General features: G+C 41.6%; 1 protein-coding gene across 1 annotated transcript; it reads left to right on the forward strand.

Moving 5' to 3' along the window:
• The first annotated feature begins 1,069 nt into the window (after positions 1 to 1,069).
• On the forward strand, positions 1,070 to 26,063 carry pigk (phosphatidylinositol glycan anchor biosynthesis, class K). The gene is made up of 11 exons (XM_034613975.1): positions 1,070 to 1,214; positions 1,407 to 1,460; positions 1,563 to 1,654; positions 3,135 to 3,270; positions 4,477 to 4,588; positions 4,773 to 4,869; positions 6,313 to 6,430; positions 6,634 to 6,744; positions 9,012 to 9,187; positions 13,962 to 14,037; positions 24,572 to 26,063. The coding sequence occupies exons 1-11, from the start codon at positions 1,155 to 1,157 to the stop codon at positions 24,686 to 24,688; spliced, it is 1,149 nt and encodes a 382-aa protein (XP_034469866.1). The 5' UTR covers positions 1,070 to 1,154; the 3' UTR covers positions 24,689 to 26,063.
• The last annotated feature ends 507 nt before the right edge of the window (positions 26,064 to 26,570 follow it).

Consider the following 26,570-nt stretch of genomic DNA (forward strand, 5'->3'; position numbering starts at 1 on the left):
AAGAATCGTACTTAAAAATTAATAGTAAAATCACGCAGCAGTAAACCCATCTGTCGTAGCACCGCAATGAAACATACAAGGAAAAAGGCATTTTCTGTCCTTTTAATAGCAGCCGCACAGAAAGGAAATGCTGCCAAACAGATTCCCTTTCCTATTAACTTTGTAATGAACAGTTCAGAAAATACCTAAAAACTAGTGAGACATGACTCTATAGGGAACTGGATGGTGACCTTGGAGGAACATAAACACATTTGCTACAGTTGAAATCGAATAACACGCTGCAAAACAACCCCTATATAAAATAATGATATTCCACAGAGTGCCTCCAAACTACAGCATCTGCAGTAACCGGCATTAATCATAGTTAACTACTGGTTCTCTCTCTCTCTTGTTTTTAACTTTGAAATTGATTAGTTCATCCCCAGAAGGAAATCTATGTCTGCACCTGGAATAACAAGCCCCTCAAGCGCAGGCTGCATCATATGATAAACAGCTTTGACTATTCATATCAGCAGTGATCCACAGATATTTGAATATTTAAAATATACAATATTTCCCCAGTGCAATGATGGTGACAGATCACTACTTTCTTCAATAATAAATATTAAGAAGTTTATATCAATAATAACAATAATGTGCCCATTGGTGTGCAAAGGGGTAAATGTTTATTATAATTATGTCCTCATTTAACTATAATTGTTTTGCATTTTCATTTTTTCTTTCACCTACAACTCTCATTTATATGGGCCACATGTATTTATGTTTATCGTAAATCTCTCTGTCATTTGTTTTCGCTTCTCTCTTGCACAAGGACTGAGCCGGATTTTATTATATGTAGATGTAGAGGTTATACATCACCGGTATGATATAAAATATTCAATTTTATTATAAATCAGGGACAAACTGACAGTGTTTTATGATCCACAGTGACATCTTTAAATAGGGATGATTTACCCCCTCGTCCTCAGAATGTCGTGGCACGTGACCCTGAGGAGGAGAAGCTCAGTCACTCACTCTCCTCCACTGTAAAATGAAATCAACACGCTCAAACCCTTTTTTATTTTGAAATTCCTCATACCGGAAGCACTCGCTTTGGGCGGAGCCACCGGTTTCCCACTTCCTGGTTGTAGCTCGTCAGCTGCTGCTCAGTGAACATGTTGATGCTACTGACTTTATTCTCCTCGTGTCTGCTCGCGAGCAGCTCGAACATCGAGGTCAGTGTGATAGTCTTTAAACCAGACTCTGAACATCTCGACCTTTATTGTGTTTAACGTTTAAATTAACCCCGAAGAGTCGTTCCCACGTTAGCATGCTAAGCTAGCTTGTCACCTGCAGCCTGTGTTGTTTGTTGCTGCCAAATTCGATTTGAAAACATCAGTGTGTTTTTCTCTCCTCGTGTTTCTCAGGATAATGTGGGAAACTTCTTCAGCAGCGGTCACACCAACAACTGGGCTGTCCTGGTGAGTAGCTACTGACGCTACATCGCTGCTAATTGACGTGCTAATTGGATTTTTTTATCCTCATTACAAATGAACTGCCCTTCCTCCGTGTTTCATCCTCAGGTGTGCACGTCCAGGTTCTGGTTCAATTACCGTCATGTGGCCAATACTCTGTCTGTGTACAGGAGTGTGAAGAGGCTGGGAATCCCTGACAGGTACCTCACCAACACTTCCTTATTTTGAATGGTGCTAATCATCATAATAATAATAATAATAATCATAATAGTTCTTTAATTGATACATGGTTGATTTGTAGAATATTGACCAGCCATGGTTTTCTCCACTGACATGTTGGAGGTTGTGAAACATTAGTTTGAACACACACTGCTATTGTCTACTCTGATTTATTCTTTCTGTCTGACTTCTAACTAGTTCTTCTGGTTTTAATTCCTTATCTGACGTAGTTTTTGAAAGTTAGTAAAGCTGAAAGAACGAGATGACTAATCAATTAGATTAAAGTAGCTTATAATGTGTGATTATTATGTGTGTTTTATATTTATATATTTTACATTATTATATACATTATTAAGAGCTCTAAAATGTTGTCATTGTTATGATTGTTGTTATGCAAAAACAGTGAAACAATGACACATTTTCTCTTAAATTAGATTTTATTTTTAAACTTTTGGTTGAACAACACGTTCAGAGATTTTATGTTTCTGAGAAAAAAATCAGAATCAAACAACCAAGAGCAGATTATGCATTAAAAATAATTGTTAGTTGCTTCTGTAAAGGAAAGAGCAACTTAAGATGCTTTCAGACATGCACTGAACTCTGGAGACTCTTTCTCTATAAAGTCCACAGAAAGTCAGGATCCCAGCAAGCGAGTGAGGGGGTTTATGGTGTGTTTTCTTCTCTGAGCACAGTTACACACATTGTGAAGTGCAGAACATTTAAATTACGAGCGATAAATGTCCATCAATAAATGAACAAACATTTCCCTACATCTCCCTCCAGGGCGCTGTGTTGTATTCACCATTTAAGGAAACATGATGATTTAAATGACAAATGGATTATATATGACAAAAGTACCAGCTCTACTTGAAGCAGGGACGCTACAGTTAGTGTGTTATGCTGCTGACCCACCAGGAAAATTCTGTTAGTCCTTTTTATGACTTCATCAAAGAGCCAAATATAACCTCAAATAAAGTTTCTCCTGCCGTGGGGTTACTTCATTTCTGGTTTCCACATGTGTCTCCAGAGGCGGTCGTCACTGAACAGATTTACACTGGTGAACTTTATGGGCTCATAATGTACCAAAATTGTTTTTCGATTGGCTTTTCACCTCTGACGAGATTACAGTTGAAATGACAACATTCAGGAGCTTCTCGTGGGAAATATTAGATTTTTTATTACTTTCCAAGCCTATAATGGTCAAATGCCACAGATTTTTCAGTGAAATTCCATTATTCTATAAATTTTTTATGTTATGATAAGATGACACATGACCAAGATGCTTCACTATATTATTATTTCTGAAAAGTTACAGTCTCACATCAACAGCAGCTGTAGTTCAGGTGGTAGAGGTGTTTGGCTCCTTCTGTCCACACATCAAAGTGTCCTTGAGCAAAAACACTGAACCCCTAACTTAGGCTACACACTGGTTTCCTAACATCCTTGTTTCTTTTCCTCCAGCCACATAGTTCTGATGCTGGCTGATGACATGGCCTGTAACCACAGAAACCCCAAACCTGCCACAGTCTTTAGCCACAAGAACATGGAGCTGAATGTGTATGGGGACGATGTGGAGGTGGATTACAGAGGATACGAGGTTGGTTCTCATCACACACCGTCTCATTTTATTTAGAGGTGAATGATATTTGAAAGATATTGTGATATATAAATATGAGTCAAGATCTCAGTGCGAATAGTTATTTTTGTATTTCATGGTCACTGTGAAAAATATGGGATGATAGTATAAAAATGATATTTTTGCTGGGGTCTCTACCAAGCAAACAAATGTTTCCATACATCTGGAGAATGATGTGTAGTCTGGGGTGTCTCTGTGGCACAATGATAATATATAATTTAAATTTATATGACTTGTGGCATTTTACCTTTATCAAAAAATTGTGCACCCTCTGTGCTTTGAATATTACATTTGGCCATATTTCAATAGTATTCTGATAAATTGTTCAAGGCGTTAACACTAAATAAATGAACAATGCACGATAAATGAGAAACATATTCTTTCCAGAGCCTTTTCTTCTGGCTTAAGTAATGTTCATTCTGATTTGTGAGCGTCAGGATCTTGACAGCTGAAAAAAGGGGCTTGTTTCATGAAAATGAAAAGATATCAGAACTACAGTCACCTTAATGTAAGGCAATATATTCTAAGTTGTTTTACACACCTAAATATCCTCTTCTTTATAAATGCTTAGTATATAACACAACTAACACAGGTGGACTTTATATCCAGGTGTAGTAAGGTATTGGGTGGGGTATGATCAACTCTTTTTTTTCCAGTGTTTACTCTCTGTCTGTTTACCAGGAAATAATTTGAGATTAATCCTTAAATAGAGGAGCAGCCACATGTTTTGTTTGTAATGGACCCAAGCAGAGCCATGCTGGGTTTCTCCTCTTTATCTGTAGTTTGGTTCTGGTTATTTACTCTGCTCTGTGCTGGTTATTTAAAAATGAATGAACACAGCGTTTGCATTTCCGTGTTTGCTGCCATGAGGTAATCGTTTGTAAGAAAAGCTGATAAAGTTGAAGAGAAAGAAAATAATGAGTAAATGATTTCTCACAGTTTCATTAAAAGATAAGTAGAGCGAACCAAAAAATATTTGTCTGGTAACCCTGTAGTGACCCTGATGATGCAGATGAAATGTTTAATCTTTTTTCCAATCTTCTCATTAATACAGTTTAAAGGTTTAATTATATTCACTTTTATTAATTATGTGTTTTGAATTAGAAGATATACATTTTATTATTTATCCCTCAATGAAAATTACCGGAATTTGATATCCTCTTACAGGTAACGGTGGAGAACTTCCTGCGAGTTTTGACTGGGAGGCTTCCACCCAGCACTCCCCGCTCCAAGCGCCTCCTCTCTGACGATCGAAGCAACATCCTCATATACCTGACAGGTATTTCATGGACAAATCTACTGTCAGATGCTCCTCTTTCTTTTCCTCTCCTCTGATGTTGTTCTCCAGCAAAGTGCATATGGCTGCCAGTGCTTTTTTAAATGTATCTTGTTATTTTGGCAGTCTATTTTGGTTCATAAAACAGAGGAGAATGAATCATTAATAATGTGTGTTTGTTTATCAGGCCATGGCGGGAATGGTTTTCTGAAGTTCCAGGACTCTGAGGAGATTAGTAACGTGGAACTGGCTGATGCTTTTCAGCAGATGTGGCAGAAACGAAGGTAAACATACTGGAAAGTAACAGAAAGGATAAAAAGGGCTTCACTTCTCATGCAAGTCCATTTAATTTGGTAATTCTGCATGCAACAGAAATTAAAGATGCTCTAAATCTGTGTTTTCAGGTTAAAATGTCCTTGGTGAACGAATGTGTGCTGAATGTTTTGCATGCAAGGCTGAATAAGAGCAACTTAACACCAGGCTGTAAAGTGTGTTGCATCTCTAAACTTCCACCATCACTGAGGATTGTGGTTGGATGTGATCAACAGTGTGTGCACACCCATCAGTGATGCCACAGGGGAATTGACTCACTGGCCTTGTTTGGCCTTGACTGTGCATTTTTTTGTTGTAAAATGGCAAAGTGTGTGAAACATGAACAACATGGCTGGAAATGCAGCTGATGAGATGGTGTGAGTGAAGCTCAACAGGGACTCTGCAGGCTGTAAAACACAAACAGTGATCTGAAAGTACCTGACATGCTCCTGAGAGCTGAGGGCACGTTTTAACCATTTGTAATAAGAAATAGTGATAGTAACCCAACATAAATGAAATATTTAATGTCTGCCTAAAAACGTAACTTTTAAAGTACATATCCTCTATGAAATCATGCAGCAGTTGCCCAAAACGTTAGGCAGTCCATAGCACATGCTTCTAAACATGACCTGTGCTGAATTCTATTCAATAAAGTTAAGAGGAGCAAAGTTAAAGAGGTTTTAGTAGAGATATGAACAGACGTAATCTCCTGTTGATACCATTTGAGATTTCTCACTATAAAACTTAATTTATTTTCACTTGTATCTCGCTATAATTAAAAAAATATATATGAATAAACCACTGTAAAAGTTCCATATTTATAAAAGCGTTCCTACTGTGTTGATTCTGACTCGATTCCATAGACTCAGCTCTTCATATACCTCAATAACAGGTGAGGGAATTACTGTTCCAGAGCCTCTTCTGAAGGAGAAACCTCATGTTGCTTTTCATTGTGCAGCACAGCAAGAAACTAAAGGAGCTGAAGCCGCTCACTGCCACCAGCGACCGTCTGCGCCTCTCAAACCTATCAATAGAGTGTCTGGGTTACATCCAGGCTGCTGGATAAAAGCTTAGTGACGCCAGCCTCGATGCTCATGAGATAATTGCTGGCTTGACTTTGCCACCTCTCCCCACTGTTCCCCAACCACCTCGACTCAGTCAACTGGAATAATAAAAGTCTTGTTGTCGAAAAAAGGTAAAATGAGTTTGCAGTGAACAGAGGGTGAGAGCGAGGGGCTGAATGGAGCAATTGTTTTTTTTTTCTTAGTAACCATGGCAACCACAGCGTGAAAGGTGGTCAGAAGGTTGGTGTGTGACACCTGAGTTTATTGGAACAAATGATTGTTATACCAGCTCATCAGGTTTCTTTAAGAATGTGTACGATCCCATGTGTGTGTGTTTGTGTGTGTCTCCAGGTACAATGAGCTGCTGTTCATCATTGACACTTGTCAGGGAGCCTCCATGTACGAGAGATTCTACTCCCCAAACCTCATGGCTCTGGCCAGCAGTCAAGTGGGAGAAGACTCCCTGTCGGTGAGTTACCTGAACCCCATGTGAAAACCAGTTGGTTTTATAATGAGCAGTGTGGTTTCTGCTTGAGTTCAGTGTTCATACTCCCCAGTAAGACACAAACTCTGCCAACAAGAATATAATCTAAGAATATGATCTTTATGGGATCTGAGGGATAAATTGTCGTATATTCAACAATATTCTTACATTTTATTTACCCCTTTTAGCATCAGCCAGATTTGGCCATCGGAGTCCATTTGATGGACCGTTACACCTTCTACCTGCTGGAATTCCTGGAAGACATTCATCCTGCCAGCAAAACCAACATGAATGACCTGGTGAGGCTGAGTGTTATCTATTTAAATAAATAAACAAACAAAAGAAGTAGAAATATCTAAATAACCTTATTATAATATATTTATTTAGAATTTTGGCAGTTTTGCTCCTCCATAGTGTGTGTTTGACTGTGTGACTGCATGTGGACAGCAGTATCTAATGTTTATTATCATCAGTTAGTCAGTTTGCAGTTTGCTCAGTGGTTAATTCAATTTAAATTTAATTTGTTTAATTTTCTCTTTAAATGCCAGAATCTCTGAGCCAGATGAAACCTTTTTTAATTTGTTTGTTAACCAACAGTCACATACTAAAATAATTCAAGTTAAATTAATGATACAAAGAAAGAAAAAACTAAGATTTGCATTTTTGCTGAATAAATGATTATAATCGGATCATCAAAGTTTACCATCCTCTTAACTTCATTGACTGAAAATTACAGTTTTGATAACCAAATATTTGATCATTTATTAAGTTAAAAATACCAAAGTTTCACTGGTTCTCCTTTTGTTAATGTGAATTAAACTATCACTGGGTTTTGAGCTCACATAACTTTCCTAGAAACTGCTTTGGGCAATTTTTCCCTATTCTGACATTTTTCAGATTTAAATGATCCATTCAATACAAATTAAATTATTAATCATGAGAAAATTGTTGCCCTTGAGTTCTTGAGAACAATTATTCATGCTGGATAACACTTTAGTGGCCTCTGGTTTCACTGCGGTACCTGCACCACTCTCTTCATCTGACTTCTGACTGGTATTATGATGTTTTGTGGTACTAAGAGGGGGGGGGCAGATGAAAGTCCCACAGGACTCTACACTTAAAACAGAATGCCTGATGCTGTGTTAAGGTTGTTGGCCGGTGACACACGATGGCAGAGATGTTGAGTGCACTCTGCTCCAGGTCACGGCTCAACCTCGCTTTTCATCTTTTACACTCCTGCAGAGATCCACCCCCCCGGCCACCCCCCCGGCCCCGCCTCACCTCCACAGGGGTTAAAATCCAAACACCTCAAATCCTCACTCGGCGACTCAATCCAACTTCAATCAATGTGCACGGACTAAAGCTTATTATTCTTTCTACTTTTCCTGTTTCTGAAGATGCGCACTTTGTTCTTGTTCTATTTTGTGGAGTTGGGGATCAATGATATGGATTTGTCTGACGAGCTCAGCAAGTTTTCTCTTTTCTTTTCTTTCGATCCAGAGTGCTGAGGCTTTCATTTGATGAAACAGAAATTGACCTTCCCTACAAAATCCTTTAGCAACCGTGTGTTTTTTCGAGTGCGTGTGGCTGAGACAATAGAGATAATAATGATTTCATTTCTCTTTTCAAATTAAGAACCCGGTCGGACAACACGCAGATGAATCACACGCTTAACAGGGATTAACCCACTAGTGGTGACACTGCAGGCACCGAAATTTGTGACTGACGATGACGTGCACAAAAGTCGGGCTCCACGCCTCTAGTCTGCTCACACTGTCGCATATTGTGACACCTCCCACTGCAGCGCCAGCGATGGTTTGATGCAGCTGGCCACAGTTTACAGCTGAGTCGTGTGAAAAGGAGGAGACACAAAATATTCACTGCTGTCCGAGTATTAAAACAACTCAGACCCTGTGTAACTAAAGACACTCTATGTAAGAATGTCAATTAATCAACTTTTACTAATTGCTTTTTATTACCAATTTATGAATCTATTTTAACATAACGGAAAAAATTAGACATTCCTCTGTAGACTGATTTCTGTGTAAAGCACTCGGGACGGATTTACTGAGAAAATCCAGAGGATGTGACCTTTACCGAAGTGCTTTGTCTCAAAGTCTCTCCTCCTCACACTGTGCAGCATGAGCTAACATTAGCTTAGAAATGGAGTCTGCTAGAGTCAACAAAAGTCTGATTCTCAGCATAAAGCAAAGCAGCTGATCTTTAGAAACTTTTACTTTGTAGATATACAACATTACTTATCTCACTACCATCATCCTGTTTCTGACGTTAGGATTATTATTCCACCGGAGCCATTCAGTGCAGTAACGCATGTAAAACAAAACTTAGTATTTAACAGTATATTATAAGTTGCCTAATATCTTTAAGCTAAACCTCTCCATAGCTCACATTTCTATATAATTACATATTACAAAAAATAGTATTGTATTTGCATGGATGGCTCTAATGGCAATGGAGCTAATAACTATTGCAGGGTTTTGCACCATCTACTGCAATAAGCTGCATGTTCCTAATGACACCATTTGTTATTTATCTGCTTTTCCAGTTCAAGGTGTGTCCCAAGAGCCACTGTGTGTCCACTCCAGGCCACCGTACCGACCTGTTCCTGAGGGACCCGGGAAGTGTCCTCGTCACAGATTTCTTCGGTAGCGTGCGCAAAGTGGAGATCACCATGGAAACCATCAACCTGACCAGTCCCATCAAGCAAACAGAGGAGAAGAAGTGAGTTGAATGAAGTTTGTTAAGATATCATCATCATTAGAATGTTCTCACTCAAGCTTCCTAAAACTTTAAGGTAGACTGGTACTGGTACTACGGTGAATTCAGGGAAAACCAGGATGTAAAATCCTTAATTGAGGTCATCCTCCCTTTTAATTGAAGTGTCCACACCTGCTTTATGTTTACTTCCTGTCTTACTTTGCTTCGATATCTGTCTTCAACATCTCATTACTAGTGCTATTGATTTTTCCTACTAATGATGTGTTGTGTGGCATTTCTTCCCATAGAGTAAAACACGCTGTGCATGTTGCTATGGCTACTTAGTAGGTAACATTATTGTTTGATGTAATAATACAGCTATAAGAACTACAATCTGTACCAGCGTGTGAAGCTTTATTTTACAGTCTGTAATTCAGTCAGTGACCCTGAGGGAGCTGCAGTGTTTCTGATTCAGTGTCTCTGGCGCCGCCTTGTGGCAAACAGGACGACATGCATCCCAATCCATTTTACTGCATTTTTATTTGCATCTTTTGTGTGATGAATGGACTCAACCACTAGATGGTGGTAGCATTACACTTTTACCCTCCTCAGCACATCGTCTGTGTCTGGGGACGGACTGACTACTTTCACAGAAATACTCATCCCATAGTAACAACAGGAGCTTGAGGAAACACAAAGCTGATTCACTGACTGCACACATTCCTTCACATGTTGACTCATTAAACACAAAAATCAAACTTCTGTTTTCTATGGAAAGATATGGTTGAGTAACTGTGTCCCTGAGCAGAGAATGAAGCCCCCTGAGGGTTTAGTAGCCTGAGCCTCTGTGTTGTTAGTTTGGTGTCCGGTCCAGTGTTTCCTTCACGTTTGAGTCCCTCCGTGGATTTATAGTGAAATGACTCCATCTCCATTTGGCCGTGGTGTAAACACGACACCCTGATGGACACTTTCTGTTTCCCTTTTCAGTGCTGTGACATCTTTCAGACACGTACAAACACTGTAAACACACATGTCACCTGCTCACCACCATAAATGCTGCGGCTACACCTTTTTCTACACAGCCTATAGTGTGAACACAGCATGATTTGGCTGTGTTAATAATGCTGGCCATGCTAACTAGTTGCTATTGCCATAATGCAGGCTGTGTGTAAAGAATAGATTGAAGTGCTCTATAAACAGATGTGGTAGAAATTAAAACTTTATTCATGATTACCCTCCCTTCACTCTTGTTAATTTCATTAAGATGGGCTTTAATTGAACCACTGGGAGGTATTATAGTCAAAGAATCTAATGTGCTCGGTTGCTAATTAGTAATTAGAGGCAATTGCCATACCGATTTTAGTCACTGGCTGTTTTGGCCTCGGGCTAGTTAGTCATTGCACACAACTTCCCCTATTACTTTATTATTGATTAGGGCCAACACATTGGGTTTGCTGATTCCCCAAGCAACACAGAAACACAGCACTCGACTTATCGAGTTGCTTGTTGCCCCGTTTCGGTCCTAGAGAGAGACGTTCTATCTCTAATTCTGATGCAAGAGACCAGCAATCCCCTGATTCATTTGATGTTTAATGGAGCTAAGTTTAGTGATGGTGCAAAGCAGGAGTCGGATCTCTCTGCTTTTAAGAATGATTTCAAAAACCCAAGCTGTTTTGAAAGTTCAAACATATTAGAGAGACTAACGACACATTCCATCATATCACGCGTCACATTAATGTTTCTTAAGCCTCATTCAGACAGAATTAATATTACACAGAATTATTTGCTGTGCTTTTCATAGGTTCGGTCAAATTTTAAACCATGGGCAAAATGTAAGAATATTTTGCAGGAGAAACACGACCTTCAACATCACTTCTCTCCTCTTAAAGTTGTCAAGAAGGTAAAACAAGGTTCTTTTCTCTGAAATTCAACAATAGAAGATTTTGTTTTATGCACAAAAATACTTTTTCTCCTGGACTTAAAATATAGGAAAGACCAGAAAATGTGCCAATAAACAAAGTAATAGGGGCTGGAATTATTATTATTATTGGAATTTGGGGGGAAATCATAGGAGCAATTCAATAATTCGTCAATTGATCCATTGATATGTTGACAAAGAAATTAACTGGTAACTTTTGATGAATAATAATGAATCTATACCGTTTTCTGCTTTTTAAATGTGAGGATTTGTTGCTTGTGTTATTTATTAGTTACCTGAAAATGTTTTGGTTTCAGACTCATGGTCGGACAAATCAATTTAAAGACTTAGTTCTGCTAAACCTTTTACCAACACATCTGGATCTTCTCAGAAATCACTAAGACGCGGCAGAAACAGGATCTTTATGAGACCTCTGCGCAGATGCACTCGTAAAAATTAAATTACAGCATTTCATAAGACCTGAAAATGGGTTGTGGCAGAGAACAGATCGCAGATGTCCTCTGAAACAAGCTGTTATTACATATATTGCTGCTATAATCCACCTAACAAGACTTCCTGCTTGAGGAGACTGTTGTTTGGGAAGATGGGCACGATGTGTGTCTCTTTATGTGTGTCTCTTCTCTGGTCTTCTTTTGTCTTTCGTTTCTATTCCTCTGTTTTTTATCTTCTCCTCTCACCCATTTCTAAACAGACGTTTTTTAACGAAAAGTCTTTTCCATTAAGTTGATGGCACTTGATGGAGAGGACATTTTAATGGACCCCCTCAATCCTCTTCATTATACATAGGCTTAACGGTTTAGTGACGTTGTGCAACCACCTACTACTTGCAGCAGTAGGTGGTTGTTGACAAAAACACGTCTACCTGCGGGTCCCACGACTCCCAGGACAATTCTAAGAACCAAATTAAAGCTGAGTTCATATCCTGTTGAGTTGTGAAGTAATCATAATCTAATTTGTGACCCGCAGCGCAGGATAGAGTCTACAGAAACTACTCTGGCCATTAGTAGGGCAGATGTCAAAAGGAAATTTGTTTGACATAAAGATGGCAGCTGGAGACAGCAGTGCTCGAGAGGAGGAGGGGGGGGCAGTCGTATCCATTAGAATCAGCTAAGTGGACCGAAATCCTCTCCAAAAATCTCTTCTGAAAAATAAAGTGGAAAGTGGTTGGAATTGAATTAGAGCTCATCGCTTGTGCTAAGTGAAAGGGTGGGTGGGTTGGGGGGGCAGTGGTGAGACGTGGGTGCCCTCACTGGGAGCTCGGAGCACATGAAGGGCTCAGCAGGAGATCAGCTCCCTGCCTGCCAGCTTGGCCTCTTTTCTTCAGTCTGTGGTTCTGTCTGTCAGAGCAGCTTCGTCCCCACCACCAATGTTCAGAAGAGAGAAAATGCAGTTGAATAGAAAGGGGGGGGGGAGAAAAGACGGGACTATAAAGGAGGAAGAGGCTAAAACGCCATGAGAGAAAAGTGTTGAGAGAAAAGTTACCGAAAAACATGAAAGAAACTAAGAAGAAAAGGTTGCTTCACCTAACAAGTGGTTGGGGGGGAGCCTCGGTGCATCTCTGGGGGACGTGGTCCACTTTGTCGGCAGCTGTCTGACCTGAACTTTGATTATCAAAAAAAAAAAACCGCCTCCACTCGACTGTGACCTTTAGCCGAGAATCTTCTTCTGAATTCTGTATCAGACAGGGATGTTGTTCAAAAAAACACCAAGATATACATGGAAACACACGAGGTGCCCGCGGCGATCGTGGCAAGGTGGTGGATCCGAACAGTTTACCAGGTTCTAGAAGGGTTCCCACAGGGGTTCGTTGTTGTTGAAACACTGTTGGACAAAGCCCAACACAAAACATGCTCTTTGTTTTCGTTATTTTTTAAAAGGTTTTTGTTTTAGGTTGATAAAAATCTGTTGAGCATGTCAAGCTTACTTCCTGTCAACAAACTAAAATACTAACAGGACGAGTGACAAGTTTGAAGTCAAAGGCTTTTTTGGGATCTTCCATTAAGTGCAGACACCGTCCTCCATTAAATTACTCTCCTTATTTCTTTGTGCTGTTACCTTCTGCTTGGACAAAACGTTCTACTTTTATTGATTCAGGTGTTAAGTGCCACGCGGTAAATGCCAAAGTTGGAAAGCTTCACATTCAAAGGTTTCATAAACTTGCTAAGAGCAACCAAGAGAAGCACAATGAGAGCAGTGGTGAGTGTGACGCTGTGGAGAGTTGACGTTTGCTGTGTCGCATCAGCAGCAAACGTATCAGACGTTGTTTACCCGCTCAAGAAATTGAACGTCAGCCCTGTATGAGTATTGAAGTTGACTCTAAAGCTCTTTCTAAGTTGCAGTGATTGCTGCATTGATGTTCACTCCGGTTCTTAGAGAAACTAAGCAGAGTTGAGGGCAGCGTTGGTAGAACACGAGGTCTGGGAGTTTGGAGTTCTCATAACGCCTCAAATAGTTCAAATAAAAAGGTAGTCAGTGGGTTGCATGGGGAAAAAAATGACTGTAGGTGGTGTATAACTTTAAAACAGTTTTCTTTCACATCACTTGTGGCCTTTAGAGTCGTGTAGTGACGCTCTGGGATTATTTTTCATTCATTAAGAGGAAGAAATGGGTTCATTTGCATCGATTTACGCTGCGTGTCATTGACCAGGCTGTGAAATGATCTGTCAATCACACACACGTCCTCTACACACACTCTGCCAACCGAGACACTGGAGTCTGTTCCTCCTCCTGACAGCTTTTCTTCATCACTGAGTAATGGTGTCTCTCATAACAAAAGCCTAATGTTTCAAAGAGCCCTTCACTTACTTCAGATTAATGGTAAAAACCGGCTGTTTTGTGTGTCTGTGTTTTGTCTTCCAGTGCTGCGTACGGAGAGCTGCAGAAGGAGACGTACTCGTACTCGGACCAGCTTCCGGTGTCTGAGATCATCCATCAGGTGAGAGAACCATGAAATTAATAGGGGTCACTTGAGGACACTCAAAACCACAGTAACAGACCCATGTTGATATCATCCAGACAATTTTGATTCATTGTAGAACATCAGCCTTTGTTGTTGGTCATTTTTTATGTCCTGTGCAGGCAGCCGCATTAAGCCTCCAGTGTTTTGCAGGGTATTTCGTGTGTGTGTGTGTGTGTGTGTGTGTGTGTGTGTGTGTGTGTGTGTGTGTGTGTGTGTGTGTGTGTGTGTGTGTGTGTGTGTGTGTGTGTGTGTGTGTGTGTGTGTGTGTGTCTGTGTGTACTCGATTCATGGATGGATTTTCCCCAAACTTGGTGGGAATATTACTTCGGAGAGTATCTCCAGATATTCACTTTCCTAGACGATCGTTCAAAGGGCATCGCTGAGGGCAACAAAAATATGATCCGGAAAATACATTTGACAAGATATTACGGACGATCTAAAACTTCTATTGATCAGGAAAATGATTCTTCATCATCTGACATCATGAAGAAGCTATAAAGGAAATTTGGTTTTGCCAAGGATTCTGTTTTCACCCCTGCAGGTTGGTTTGTTAGTCAGCAAAATTACACAGAAACTATAGGATAGATCAGCACGAAACGTGGTGGAAGGATGCAGTTTGGGTCAGTGAAGAAACCATTCAATTTTGGTGCAGATCCTGAAATATTTGTTATCATTTTGTTTAACGTTGTGAGATAGGGCATTGGATATTTTCCCTGTTTTCTCAGATATTAATTCATGGAAAGTCAGGCACATTTAGGGGACTGATAATCTATAAGTGTGTGGAACATGGTGCAGCTTGATTATATTTTAGGGGACTAATGTCCTTGGTGGAAGTATGTTCACTACTTTTTCCCAGGTATTTCTGCATCCTTAAGATTGAAAAAATGAATTGATCATATGGTAGGAATGACATCGAGAGGATATTATTTACAAAGACTCTGCATAGCCCCTCTGATGCTTTTCATATTATTTGAAATGTGTCCATGCTCACCCTTAAGATTGGACACGGCACAAAGTTATGTGCAACATCCACCAACAGATGTCTTTGTGCCGTTTCCATGGTGACGGCTCTAAGTGTGAAATGCAAGTGCCTCCTGGTCCCGGTGTGGAGGGGCCACTGTGAAATCCAGCAGAATGGATAGGCAGTATTGTGGCGAGCAATTGTGCATTCACCTCATTCTCAAATGGATTGTGGCTTTCAGTCGGCCGACCTTCACAATTGAACACCTATTCCTTCTCATTCCTCCTATACAGCATGTGCTCCGCATTCAGAGCAGCTGGTCCCGGATCCTGTATCGTTCTTGTAAGATTTCCTATTATGAGCCCATTAAAAATACTATTTTCTATACTCCCACTTCAACCTGAGCCTCAGAAAAGTAACAAAGTCACATTTATCTTTGCCACAGGCAAGAGCCGACATTATTCCTATTTACATCTGGGGTTCAGCTGCCTCTGAGAAATCCATACTCAAAACTGCAGAGAGTGGACACATCGATATGAACCACACTGCATTTTCCAATATCCCTGCAATAACTGCCACGTTTTGGGAAGCTGATGGAAACCGATTGTTGCTGGATCTTATCCAGTGAGGCTCCTCGCTGCAGCCACCATGGTGGACTTGATGGGTTCTCTTCCCCAGTGATGCCAAATAGATGTGATAACGTTGCTCCATCTCAGCTGGATGTTAAAATGAGCAACTGTTCGCTGATATATTCACTGAATCATCTTTATAGAGGATGATACAATTTCAGCAGTTATTGAACATGCAGGTTTAATTACTTTGCTGTTGTAGGAATTTAAATGTTTTACTGTTGCAAACCAGTTAAGCCACATTCTTAAATACATTGATATTCACTGAAACCAGGCTCTGAAGCAGATTAAAACATTACAGTAAAAAGCATTTGTCATTTTAACATAGACTTTTATGTAAGTGATTGCATTTGCCTTGATAACTGGAAAAGGCACAAAAAAAACAATCACAAGAAAATACTTTCAGTTCAGTTGATTCTTTTTGGTAATTTATCTTTTTAAAACACGATGATCATTAAGGAAAAATTACCTCTGAACAAGCAACTGAAACACATTTATCGTAATACATTTCACCTTCCTGATAAAATCCTGATGCATTTCATTGGTCACGTGTTTTTAAAACAGCAACATGTGTTCGCCTCATGCGGCTCTAAAGGTAGAGGAATGCAGACACCACACAGTCAGTTTTTGTCCAAATTAAAAGCTAAATTTGTACAATCTTGTAAATTTCATATCACACAAAAACAAGTGTTATACATACAGTAAATCAGTCTTCACCAAACTCTATGCTCTAATCTAAACCTCGTGGGATGTCAACTTCAGAGCCTCGTAGGAATTATAATTTCAAATCAAAAGTGTGCAGACTATTTAATGTGATATTTTTTGCTGTGTTGAAGTGTGACAGTTTGCCAGTTTGTCTCACTCGCTGAAACCGACGCCAAGTAATTTCTGTAGCTGAACTAATGCAAAGTGTCAAATCTAGCTTTTTTCGATTTTTAAAGCCAAAGCAAACGGGATCAAACAGCCGCTTTGTGGGATTTCCAGAACAATAGACAACAGCTCCCGGGGGGGGGGGGGGGGGAGAGACATGAGGTAAAGTGAAACCGTGGCTGTTTGTGATTAGTAATCAGACACTGAGGCATCAAATGCAACTGCAAAGAAAAGAGTCAGTAATTCGTTGAGTTCAAATCTGTTTGAACTGCTCCTGCTTCACATTGTGGTGAGTGCTGTAGACTCACATCTGCTGAATGTTTGATTTTGAATTGATATTTGTCTCCTTTTGTCTTTGGAAACAAAACCATTCTTGTGTTTAAAAAGCTACGGTCGGATCCATTCGAACTGAGTAAGCGGTAAAAATGAGTAAAAACAAAAAAAGGAAGACTAATCATTTGGGCCCCATTTGTGGACACATCACCGGCTGATATCGACTTCAGTGTGAAGAAAAGAGTCTCGGCCATTTGGCGAGAAAATGAAGCTGACCACGGTCCGCGCTGCTGTCAGATGCTTATTGAGTAATCGTGAGGGGGAAACAGGAGGGGTCCCCACACCCAGCGGCACTCTGGGAAATTAGCCTCGGCCTGCCTCAAATACGGAGCAAAACACGGGCCAATTTCAGATCTTTGCCCGTTGCTCACATGAGAGCGTCCCATAAACATATCTTCAATATGTAGCAATCACACTATTGAAAGCTCCAGCACTCGCTCTCACAAACACCATTAAGCCTCGGCTGTCGGCTACTTGGCTTCATATCTTGGCTCGGTCTTCTGTCCGTCCCCCCCCCCCCCCCCGTCTGTCTGCTCATCTTTTATACATCTTTTCTCCCTTTCTTGTCTTTCTGGTGTTTCTCTCCCTCTTTTTAAATGCACACACACGTACAACACACAAACACACTGGTCAACCCGACGACCCCTGCCAGAGATTTCGATTATCGGCTAGCACTCCTGCTGGGCTGAAGATGGGAGTCCTGATAGACCGAGTCGTCTCGCCCCCCCCTCATCATCGTCCATCTGCACTGCAGCAGAATGACCAATGTCCATCAAGTCTATTGACAGCTCTCCTGCTTTTGATTAGCTGTCATATTGGACTCGGTGCTCTCTGAGACGTCTTTGTCTTCATGCCGCTGTAGCAGAGGCCCCTTTCTTCTGTTGTGACTGATCTGACACACTCGTCTGAAGAACTGGATTTGTATCTCATAAGATTTAAAGTCTAAAATATCCAAGTCCCAAGTGGTGTGATTTCAGCCGTGCCACTGACGAAAAAACAAATCTTTTCACTGTCTAAGGAATCAATTTTCTCCATTTGCTGGGAGTCCGGGCGACACCTTGTAAATAGAGAAGTCATCAGAGTGACTGACAGTGGGTATATATTGCTGTGCTGTATGGCCTGTGTACAAACTCCCCCTCATTGTGTACGTGTGTGTGTCTGTTTGTGTGTGTGTGTGAGGAGTTGATTAATGCCCTGTCACCGTTAGCGGTTGTCTTGCCAGTGGTGACAGGGTGAGTTCCCTCTTCTGACACGTCTCTTCTCAGCCTCACACATCTCATCACGTTGCTTAATCACAATATGTTCAGTTATGGAAATATCGCTCTCTTGCTCTCCCGCTCTCCCTCCTCTCCATCTTTGTGTATTCTTTCTTTACCCTCCCTCGCTGCTGTGAGTCCTGGTCTGTGGCGTCAAATTATTATTTGTTCTTTCGCCGGCTTGACGCCAAACCGCGTGGCTCCAGAGAATCAAAGAATGGAAACAGTGAAAATTAATGCTTTGCCCTTCTCCCCCTCCGCTGCTAAAACCCCCCCTCGCTGACTTTTGCTCAAAAGTAGTTGTTGGAATTGTGTGGATCACAGGACAAACCCACCCTGAGCAGCCGCCCTCTGTTTTATCAAATAGCAATTAGCTTTGCCGCACAATGATTACAAATAATATCCTCTGGAAAAGCAAAAACTTTCCTCATGAGAGAATAATGCACCCACTGCTTTGACTGTCCCTGCACTCGCTGGGGGCTTGAATGTGAATTCAATACAGTCAAGTGTCTTGGCAACATACAACGGCTGCTCCTCTGTCATCGGCCTCTGCACAACATAAATTTGCTGCAGTTGTGACCTTGGAGTATCAGTGTTTGGCGTTTCAGACCTCCCTCAACGGCCATTAGCGTCCTGCAGGGCCATGTTAATTAGCTCCAATCAATTAGATGGGTAGCTGTTAATCGATTTTTACCGGTGAATTGAATACGCAACACAAAGCGTGTGGACTGGAGGCAGGCTGCCTGAGTGAGGGTGTCTGTCCCTGGCATGTGAATGCTGCCTCTTCCCTGCTCCCCTCGTCCAGCTGTTTCTTCCAGCTCCATCATTTCTGTGCTGAATGTTTTTCTGCCTCTTTCAAGTCTGTTTTTCATCGTCCCTCTTTTCAAAAACTCCTCCTTCAGTGTGTTGACGCCAATAAATCAAACTTTATATTTAAAGTCGTAAACGATGTGGACCAGTTTTCAACAATTATGATTTTAATCTCTTGTCATTAATTAAACAACATTTCAAACATGTGCATGCTCCAGCTCCTTAAATGTGAGTTATCTGTTTTTCTGTATTTTAGATAAACGTAGTTTTAGTTCTTTTGGGTTTGTTACAGTTGTTGCCTTTTTATTAGAGAAACTTTCACATGGTATATTTCACACTACAGTCAGCCGGGCCAATAATGGCTTATTGGAGACGTGTGGCTCTTGGTAAACCAGCCTTAGGCTATTTCAATCAAATGATTCTCCGAGTGCATCTTTACTACTCTAATATTCAACAAAAAATATATCATAGTGGAGATAACCATTAGCTATTTATTAAAATTTAATTACTGTTTGGACGTTGTGGTGTACCACATGCCACAAGTACTGTTTATTAAGTGCTGTCAGTTATATTAACTTCAAAAACTCTAAGTAACCGTTTATTAACATGTGAAAAAAAGGCTTATTTTAATGTCTGTTTTTACTACTTTTCAGTTTATAAATCTACAGAACATGGAATTTGCCCACGGTGCCTAAACCTTTGGACACAACCGTATCCCCCTGCTTCTCTTCTAAACTTCCTCTTCCTCTCCTCCCTCTTGACTTTTGCTCCTCTCTCTGCCAGCTGTGCTGACGTGGCCTCCTGTCACAGTCCATCCATCTCCCTCTGCTCCTCTTTACCCAAGGGGGATACACACACACACACACACACACACACACACACACACACACACACACACACACACACACACAGAGACACAGAGACACAGACACGGTCCCAGTCACGCACACCTCTGCCTACCATTGTCACAGAGGTCAACTGCCCCTGATGGCTTCTCGTAGCCTCTTGTGAACATCCTCTCCGGGGCTCTGCCTCGTCCTCCAAGTGTTTCACCCTCTGCTCTTCTCCTTTCATCTTCCTGCCGGCCCATGTGTCATCGTGGTTTTTAGCGGAAAGTGTCTCAACTGTCCAGATTGTATTGCTTTTTGTATGTCACACTGATCTGAGGCGTGTAGGGAGCTGCAGCAGAAGAGGAACACGCACGGTGAATTTATAATTCGGACCAGATTCGTGTGCTGATGTCAGTGTTCCGTGTGATGGCTGTTTCAACTGTCAGATCGGTATTCATGAGATTATGTCGGCATCTCCATGGGACAGATCACTGTTGTCACAGCGCGGTGTCCGTTTGACCGGAAAACATGGAGCATGACAACTCAAGCATGCTGGCAAATTTAATTTGGGATTTGGGGGCGAAACCTCTGTTTCAAAAAAACAAAACAAGAGCAGATCAGGTCAAAATTGACTAAGTGTTTGAAACCGTGAGGGGATTCTTCTTGTTCTGTCAGCAGAAATACATCAAGAGCACAAAAGACCACCTGTAAACACTGTTGTTCTGTGTGAACCTGACAACGTTGTGGGGCAGAAATCATTTTAAAACAGGATAGAAATCTGTCCGACACAAAGATGGAGCAGCGGCTTTCTGAGTTCATCCTGTCTACGCTTTAATTATTTGATTCAAGTCACATCTGCATAAGTATAAAGATAAATTTTAACCCAAAACAGTTTATAGTTTCAACCTTTTTTTTTTAGCTTGTGCTCAATGAAATTAGATTATAGCTTTTCATCAAACCAAACTTAATTATTTCTCCCCTCGTAGAAATTTAATTTCAATATTTGTTTGTGCCTAAAAGTTTCAAGAATTAAAGTAGGAAAAAAAAGCAACAAAAAAACCCATAATAAATAACCAAAACAATATTTTTATAACAATTGCCTTTTCCACTTCTTCATTGTGTGACCCTCAGATTTCTCTTAGGACACAGTATGAGTTTAAGGGCCTTAAATAAATTCAAAAACATTGCACAGCACAATTCATATATTCATCCTCACGAATGAGTTCTGCTGGAAAGTTGGTGTCTGAGGTTAAACGCTGTCGAGATCATTTGAAATTTGTCAATAATTTGTTTGTCAAAATTAGGCCAAAGCTCAGCGCTGATGTTCTTCAGCTTCTTGAGCCAATGTGCCCGCGGAGGAGAAACTTGATACAGACACAAATAATTTTATGGAAATTGAATTGATTTTCCAAATGTTCGCTTTTTTAAAAACTGGTGTGATTAACCTCAGTTGATTGTGAATAACAACGAGCGAAGGTTTTATCCTAACGTTTGTCAATGGACTAGTTTTTGGCAACGTCTTGGCAACAAACTGTGAAAAAGGCGAAAGGGTCAGAAAACTTCCTGAACCTCCCGGAGCTCTGGGCCGGCGTCGGCTGCAAAGGCCGCTCCCTTTCTGCTTTAGCATTCCGGACGGCAGCGGAGCTTTATTGATTTGACGTAGAGCTCGACGTAAACCAATTTTACTTTTCTGTCCTCGGTCTTTCTACATTAGAAAATTGGCAGAGAAGTTGAGTAACCTGGAGTTTAGATTGAAAAGACGGCGCCCTCCACACAGAGGTCACCCCGAGCACACAGCTAACACGCGGCTCCTGAAATTAACTTTTTGCCTCAGTTACCAACAGCTGTTGAAATAATGAGAAATTACAATAAGTTTAACACCGGCCAGAGCGATTAATATTCATTATCCTAAGGGACATGTAATCGCGCCTGGTCTAAATGCGATTTCATGAATGGGTGCAGTGGGTTATTTTAAGACTCTGTACAGTGGGTCGAGTTCATCATCATCATCCCCCCCCCCCCCCTGCACGAGCCGAGTGCTTCAGTGAAAACACTGAGACGGAGGCTTGATGGACATTGATTTGATTGGCTAAAAGGACAAAGACGAGACAGTGAATAGAACTGTGGTGGCACAGTCTCAGCCAGTGGAGATTTTAACTGCATAGACACATATTACTGTGACATTCAGTACTCGGTGGGTTTTAACTTCAGACACTGTACAGTATGTGTGGGTCTCCTTTTAAATAAATATATATATATATATGCACAAATAAAGCAAAGAAGTCAACGCACTCGAGCCATTTCAGCAGTTGTCCCCCTCTGAAAAGAGAAATCCTGCAACATATTTGACGTCCGGTCTTACACATCAAATTATTTATAAATTGAAAGGCAGATAATAAATAAATTAGACACTAAGGCAATTAAAGCATTTCAACACTGAAATGCCACAAGGCATTTGGATTAAATTAAATATTTCTCTCCCTGCACTGCAGTGAGATCTCTGTAAGGTACATACACGGGTTGTTTTATGGTTTCTTGTACCAAACCGTGTCTGTTGATGTTTTTATAACAGAACTAAACTGTGCAGAAAATTTAGGAATTAAGGTTTAAGAGTTTAAGTTGTGTTTTGGAAAACTCTAAGCTCCGTAACTTAAACCCAACGCGGTGCAGTGCCAAGTCGGATGCAAGTGTCTTTGCTTGTTGTCATTTTCCCATCCACCGCCCATGAAGTTCACTAAGTGCACTTGTGGCCATCGGAGCATCCTTGGGTGTGAGGTCTTGTAATGAAGTGTGTGTGTGTGTGTGTGTGTGTGTGTGTGTGTGTGTGTGTGTGTGTGTGTGTGTGTGTGTGTGTGTGTGTGTGTGTGTGTGTGTGTGTGTGTGTGTGTGTGTGTGTGTGTGTGTGTGTGTGTGTGTGTGTGTGAGAGTGAGAGATCAGGCGCTCTGTTGGCGTGTTGCCATCTTAAGTTGGTGGGAAGCGATCACACGATCGACTCACAAAAAGCCGGTCTAACGTCAATGAGGTCGTGTTTCACTGTTATTTTAACGGCCCATCACCAAGACAGTAACCTGTGTCTACAAAGGGGAATGATGAATGAAATCTGATGGATATTTGACCAGTGGCGGCAACACACATTCATAACAGACCAGTCAGCAGTTTGCCGAAGTGCAAGCGAGCACACCGGGCTTCTCAAGGTAATGTGAGATGGCGTTTTTATCTTTTATCCGCCCTCATGCAGGATGATTAATTGGAAGACTAAGAACCATGTGCCCGGTGCACTGACCTTTTTCTTCTGCTGTTAAACTTGCAAAAATGGATTTGGACATCTCCTAAATGCACTCGCTCCGTGCACCATGTGCTGCGGTTGTTAAAATCCTGCCCTGAAAACTGGCCCAGAGATGCAGAGCAAACATCCCTGACCTCTGATTTTACAGTTTATAATATTAGTTGTTATAAGCTGTATGTCTGCCCACATAATAAAGATAGTAATTGAATAGGTATTTAGGGGAGTTTTTCCATTGTGATGAAGGTTTTTCTGTGTCTGGAGGAAAAGCAACATGTTTTTCAATAAGAACTTTCATCTAAGTGTGAGTTCCTGCACCTGAAATGTTATGTCCAAGATAAAATTATGATTCTTATACAAGAAATTTCAATAGATGACGACAAATATGACCAGATATTAGACAGCAGCTTGACAGTTTTCAACACATGCTGCTACTCACATATTCATACAGTCAGTAGGTTGTTCAGTTCTCCACCAACTCCTATAGGGACAAAGTTTTAGAGACATTGGCTCCAGAGGGTTTCTGCACTTTGGTGATTCTTCATCATAGTTTCAGTTTCTCAATTACGGATTAGTGATAAATAATTACCACAGATTGTAGAGAATACAGTACTGCAGGTATTGTATTGTGTCTTTTGTGTCCGTTGTAAGACTTTACACCAGTGTCTAAACCTCCAGGGCTTCTCGGTCAGGCTCCAGCTCCTACTGGTGTGTGTGTGTCTGTTTGTGTGTGTGAGAGCTTCTCAAGCCGATATGTGTGTACTCGAGAAGGAGCAGATACACACTAGCTGAGCCAAGCCGGAGCGAGACGGATCACTCGAACACTTGTGCAGCAGCTTCACTGTACAACACGTCTTCCTCCCATTGTGCGTACAGTTTGTGACTCAGGCAGATTTGGAGCGTGGGCTCTGTTGTTCATCCTCTTTGCCAAGTCTCGGGCTTTTGGCTTTAGGGGATGCCTTTTCTGTCTGGTGATTTCCCGACTGGATAATGACAGCTTGTATATTGAGGGATAACAGAAAATCTCTTAAGTGCATCCTCACCACCCGTCGGTGGCTTTGTCACCAGCCGAGGAGTTAGGGAGATTTTTTTTTTAGAGGTTAAATCTCATCTCTCTGCAGAATATTGCCGCCGCATTAGCATATAAATGTGCTCCTTGTGAGATGCATGTTTAATACGGGCGAGATTTAAAAGTATAATCATACACAAAGTGATGATGTGGCGGTGAATGGGACAAACACCAGACAGGGGAGGTGTGCTCCCCCCCCCTGCTTTTTGTGCGAACCTTTGTGTTTGTATGTGTGCGACAACAGACAGTGTACATAACGTGTTTGTAGAGATAAAGTGTGTGTGTGTGTGCGATTCTGCGGCTGCTGCCTGTTTGAATGACAGAGCAATCAGCGGTGGCCTCAACAGGAGAAAAACACACACTATTACTAACTGCATCTCTCCCCCCCCCCCGCCCACCTTTCCTTCCACCCCCACCCCCACCCTCACCTTACCTTACCTCACCCCCCCCCCCACCGCCTCCCCTCAGAAACCGAAGCAGAAAGACTGGCATCCTCCTGACGGCTTCATCCTGGGCCTGTGGACTCTAATCCTCCTGGTGTTCTTCAAGACGTACGGGATGAAACACCTCAAACACATCTTCTGAGGCCTTCGGGGGCGTGTTCTCTGCGGGGGACCTGAAAGCGAGGAGGTGCAGACCAGGAGCTTTCACTGGAGGGATGTCGAAGGGAAGGAGCGGTTTGTCACGGGCTTGTTTATCCCTGAAAATGGAAAGAAGATGTAGTGGCACCACAACTGAACGATGCTACTGGTGCCTTTTTTAATTTATTTCTTTGGGATGATTGCTCACTACTGATGTAAATATATAAAGGTAGTCATTTTTTTTATATTATTTCAGCTGTGAGGAGGAAGAAGAGACAAAATAATTAAAAAGTGGTACATGAGATATGGAAAGCCCCGGCTGAGCGCGGGCACACCAGTGGCGTTGCTGCCGTTTTTTAAACTGCTTTTACTGGGTCTTTTTTCCAAAAGGACTTCAATTTATTTATTTTTTTGTTAAGCCGTTTCATAATTGCATTGATTTGGTTATAAATGCACTGAATTGAGTCTGCAGATAAGAATTTAATTTAGAGTGCGCTGCTCTGCATACACCAGCAGCAGGAGTGGCGGCGGCGGCGGCGGCGGCCCTTTTTGTTTAAGTGCTACTCAGAACGACTGCACGGCCAGAAAAGGAGAACGTGGGACGAGGGCGGGCTGATTGGCTGTGAGTGGGCTGTGGAGAGATTACTCTTTAATGTCTCCCCTGTCCATATACATTACACCCCTTGACCGTCATATCACGCTCGTGAAGGATAACAATCGCACATAATCCCATCTCACATGATGGACCCGTCCACTTTCCCATTCACCAAATTGCCCTCCCTGTGGAAACATCCATTAGCTCCCCCAGCCTTGCACTCGGCTGATTGTATTCTGGGTAATGGACAGCTATTTCCCCGGCCATTCTGCGCCTCGCACTACGGCGGCGAGAAGTGAGTGATAACCCGGTAAGCCGCCGGCCGTCCCAAATGAATCTCCTCCGTGCCTGGACGTGTTTTGCTCCTTTTTTTATTTTTTTTTTCTCGGGCCTTTCTCTCCACGTGTAACCACTGCATCAGACTCATTGTTGAGGAGAGTGACTGATGCTCACAGCACAGGGATTGAATCGGTGAGGGGGGGGGGTTTGCTCCTCGGCGCAGGGGACCCTCCCATCGGATGTCCGCTGTCACTCTCCCTCGCGGCTAAAGTGGAAAATAGATGGAGCTGGAAATGAGAGCGTACGTATGGAAGCTGCAGCTGCTGCGTCAGCCGCCATGTTCCTTCTCCTCTACATTTATTTGTGGAACACTAACTGTTTCTTGTTTTCCCTCCTTGTCTCTTGTTTTCTATCACCTCCTCTCTCCTGCTCTGCTTTCAGAGACGTGCACGTTCATTTCCACAATTAGGATTTTTAATGCTCTGATTAAAGGTGAAACATGGAATCAAAGAAATGACTTCATTGTCTTGTTCTTCTTTTTCATTCATATATTGATTCAACAAACTTCTTTATTTACTCAGTTATGCAGTTTTAAGATAAGATCTTGATTCAATCCGTGAAGGTTGGGCTGATATTTTTATTATTTCAGTGTTTTCTGTCTGGAAACAGAGGTTTTCTCTTCCAGTCCTGGATTTCAAAAAGACAGAGCAGCCCATGATTCCGAGCCTCCGTACAGTCTGTGTGTTCCAGGTTAGTTATGAGTAGTGTGCATGTAGCCTCAGATGAATTTGTTTGTTCCTAAACCCACTTCAAACTCGACTCCATCTCCTCCGAGCCTCCTCGTTCCTACTTGAGCTCTCGCAGACGGAACTGAATAGACTCAGCCTCTCGTCGGGGGAATATACTCTCCTCTGTCACTATGGTTTCTTTATGCTAATAGAGATCGGTGTCTGTCATCCTTCACACCTGACCTGCTGGGTGAAAAACCAGTGACAGGACAATATAAGAGCTG

This window comes from Hippoglossus hippoglossus, chromosome 17, assembly GCF_009819705.1.
Source record: "Hippoglossus hippoglossus isolate fHipHip1 chromosome 17, fHipHip1.pri, whole genome shotgun sequence".
Classification (NCBI taxonomy): Eukaryota; Metazoa; Chordata; class Actinopteri; order Pleuronectiformes; family Pleuronectidae; genus Hippoglossus; species Hippoglossus hippoglossus.

Coding starts and splice junctions, on each gene's coding strand:
- pigk (XM_034613975.1), top strand. CDS start 1,155: ATGTTGATGCTACTGACTTTATTCTCCTCGTGTCTGCTCGCGAGCAGC. Junction 4,589..4,772: donor CATCCTCATATACCTGACAG/GTATTTCATGGA, acceptor TTTGTTTATCAG/GCCATGGCGGGAATGGTTTT. Junction 14,038..24,571: donor TGTCTGAGATCATCCATCAG/GTGAGAGAACCA, acceptor GCCTCCCCTCAG/AAACCGAAGCAGAAAGACTG.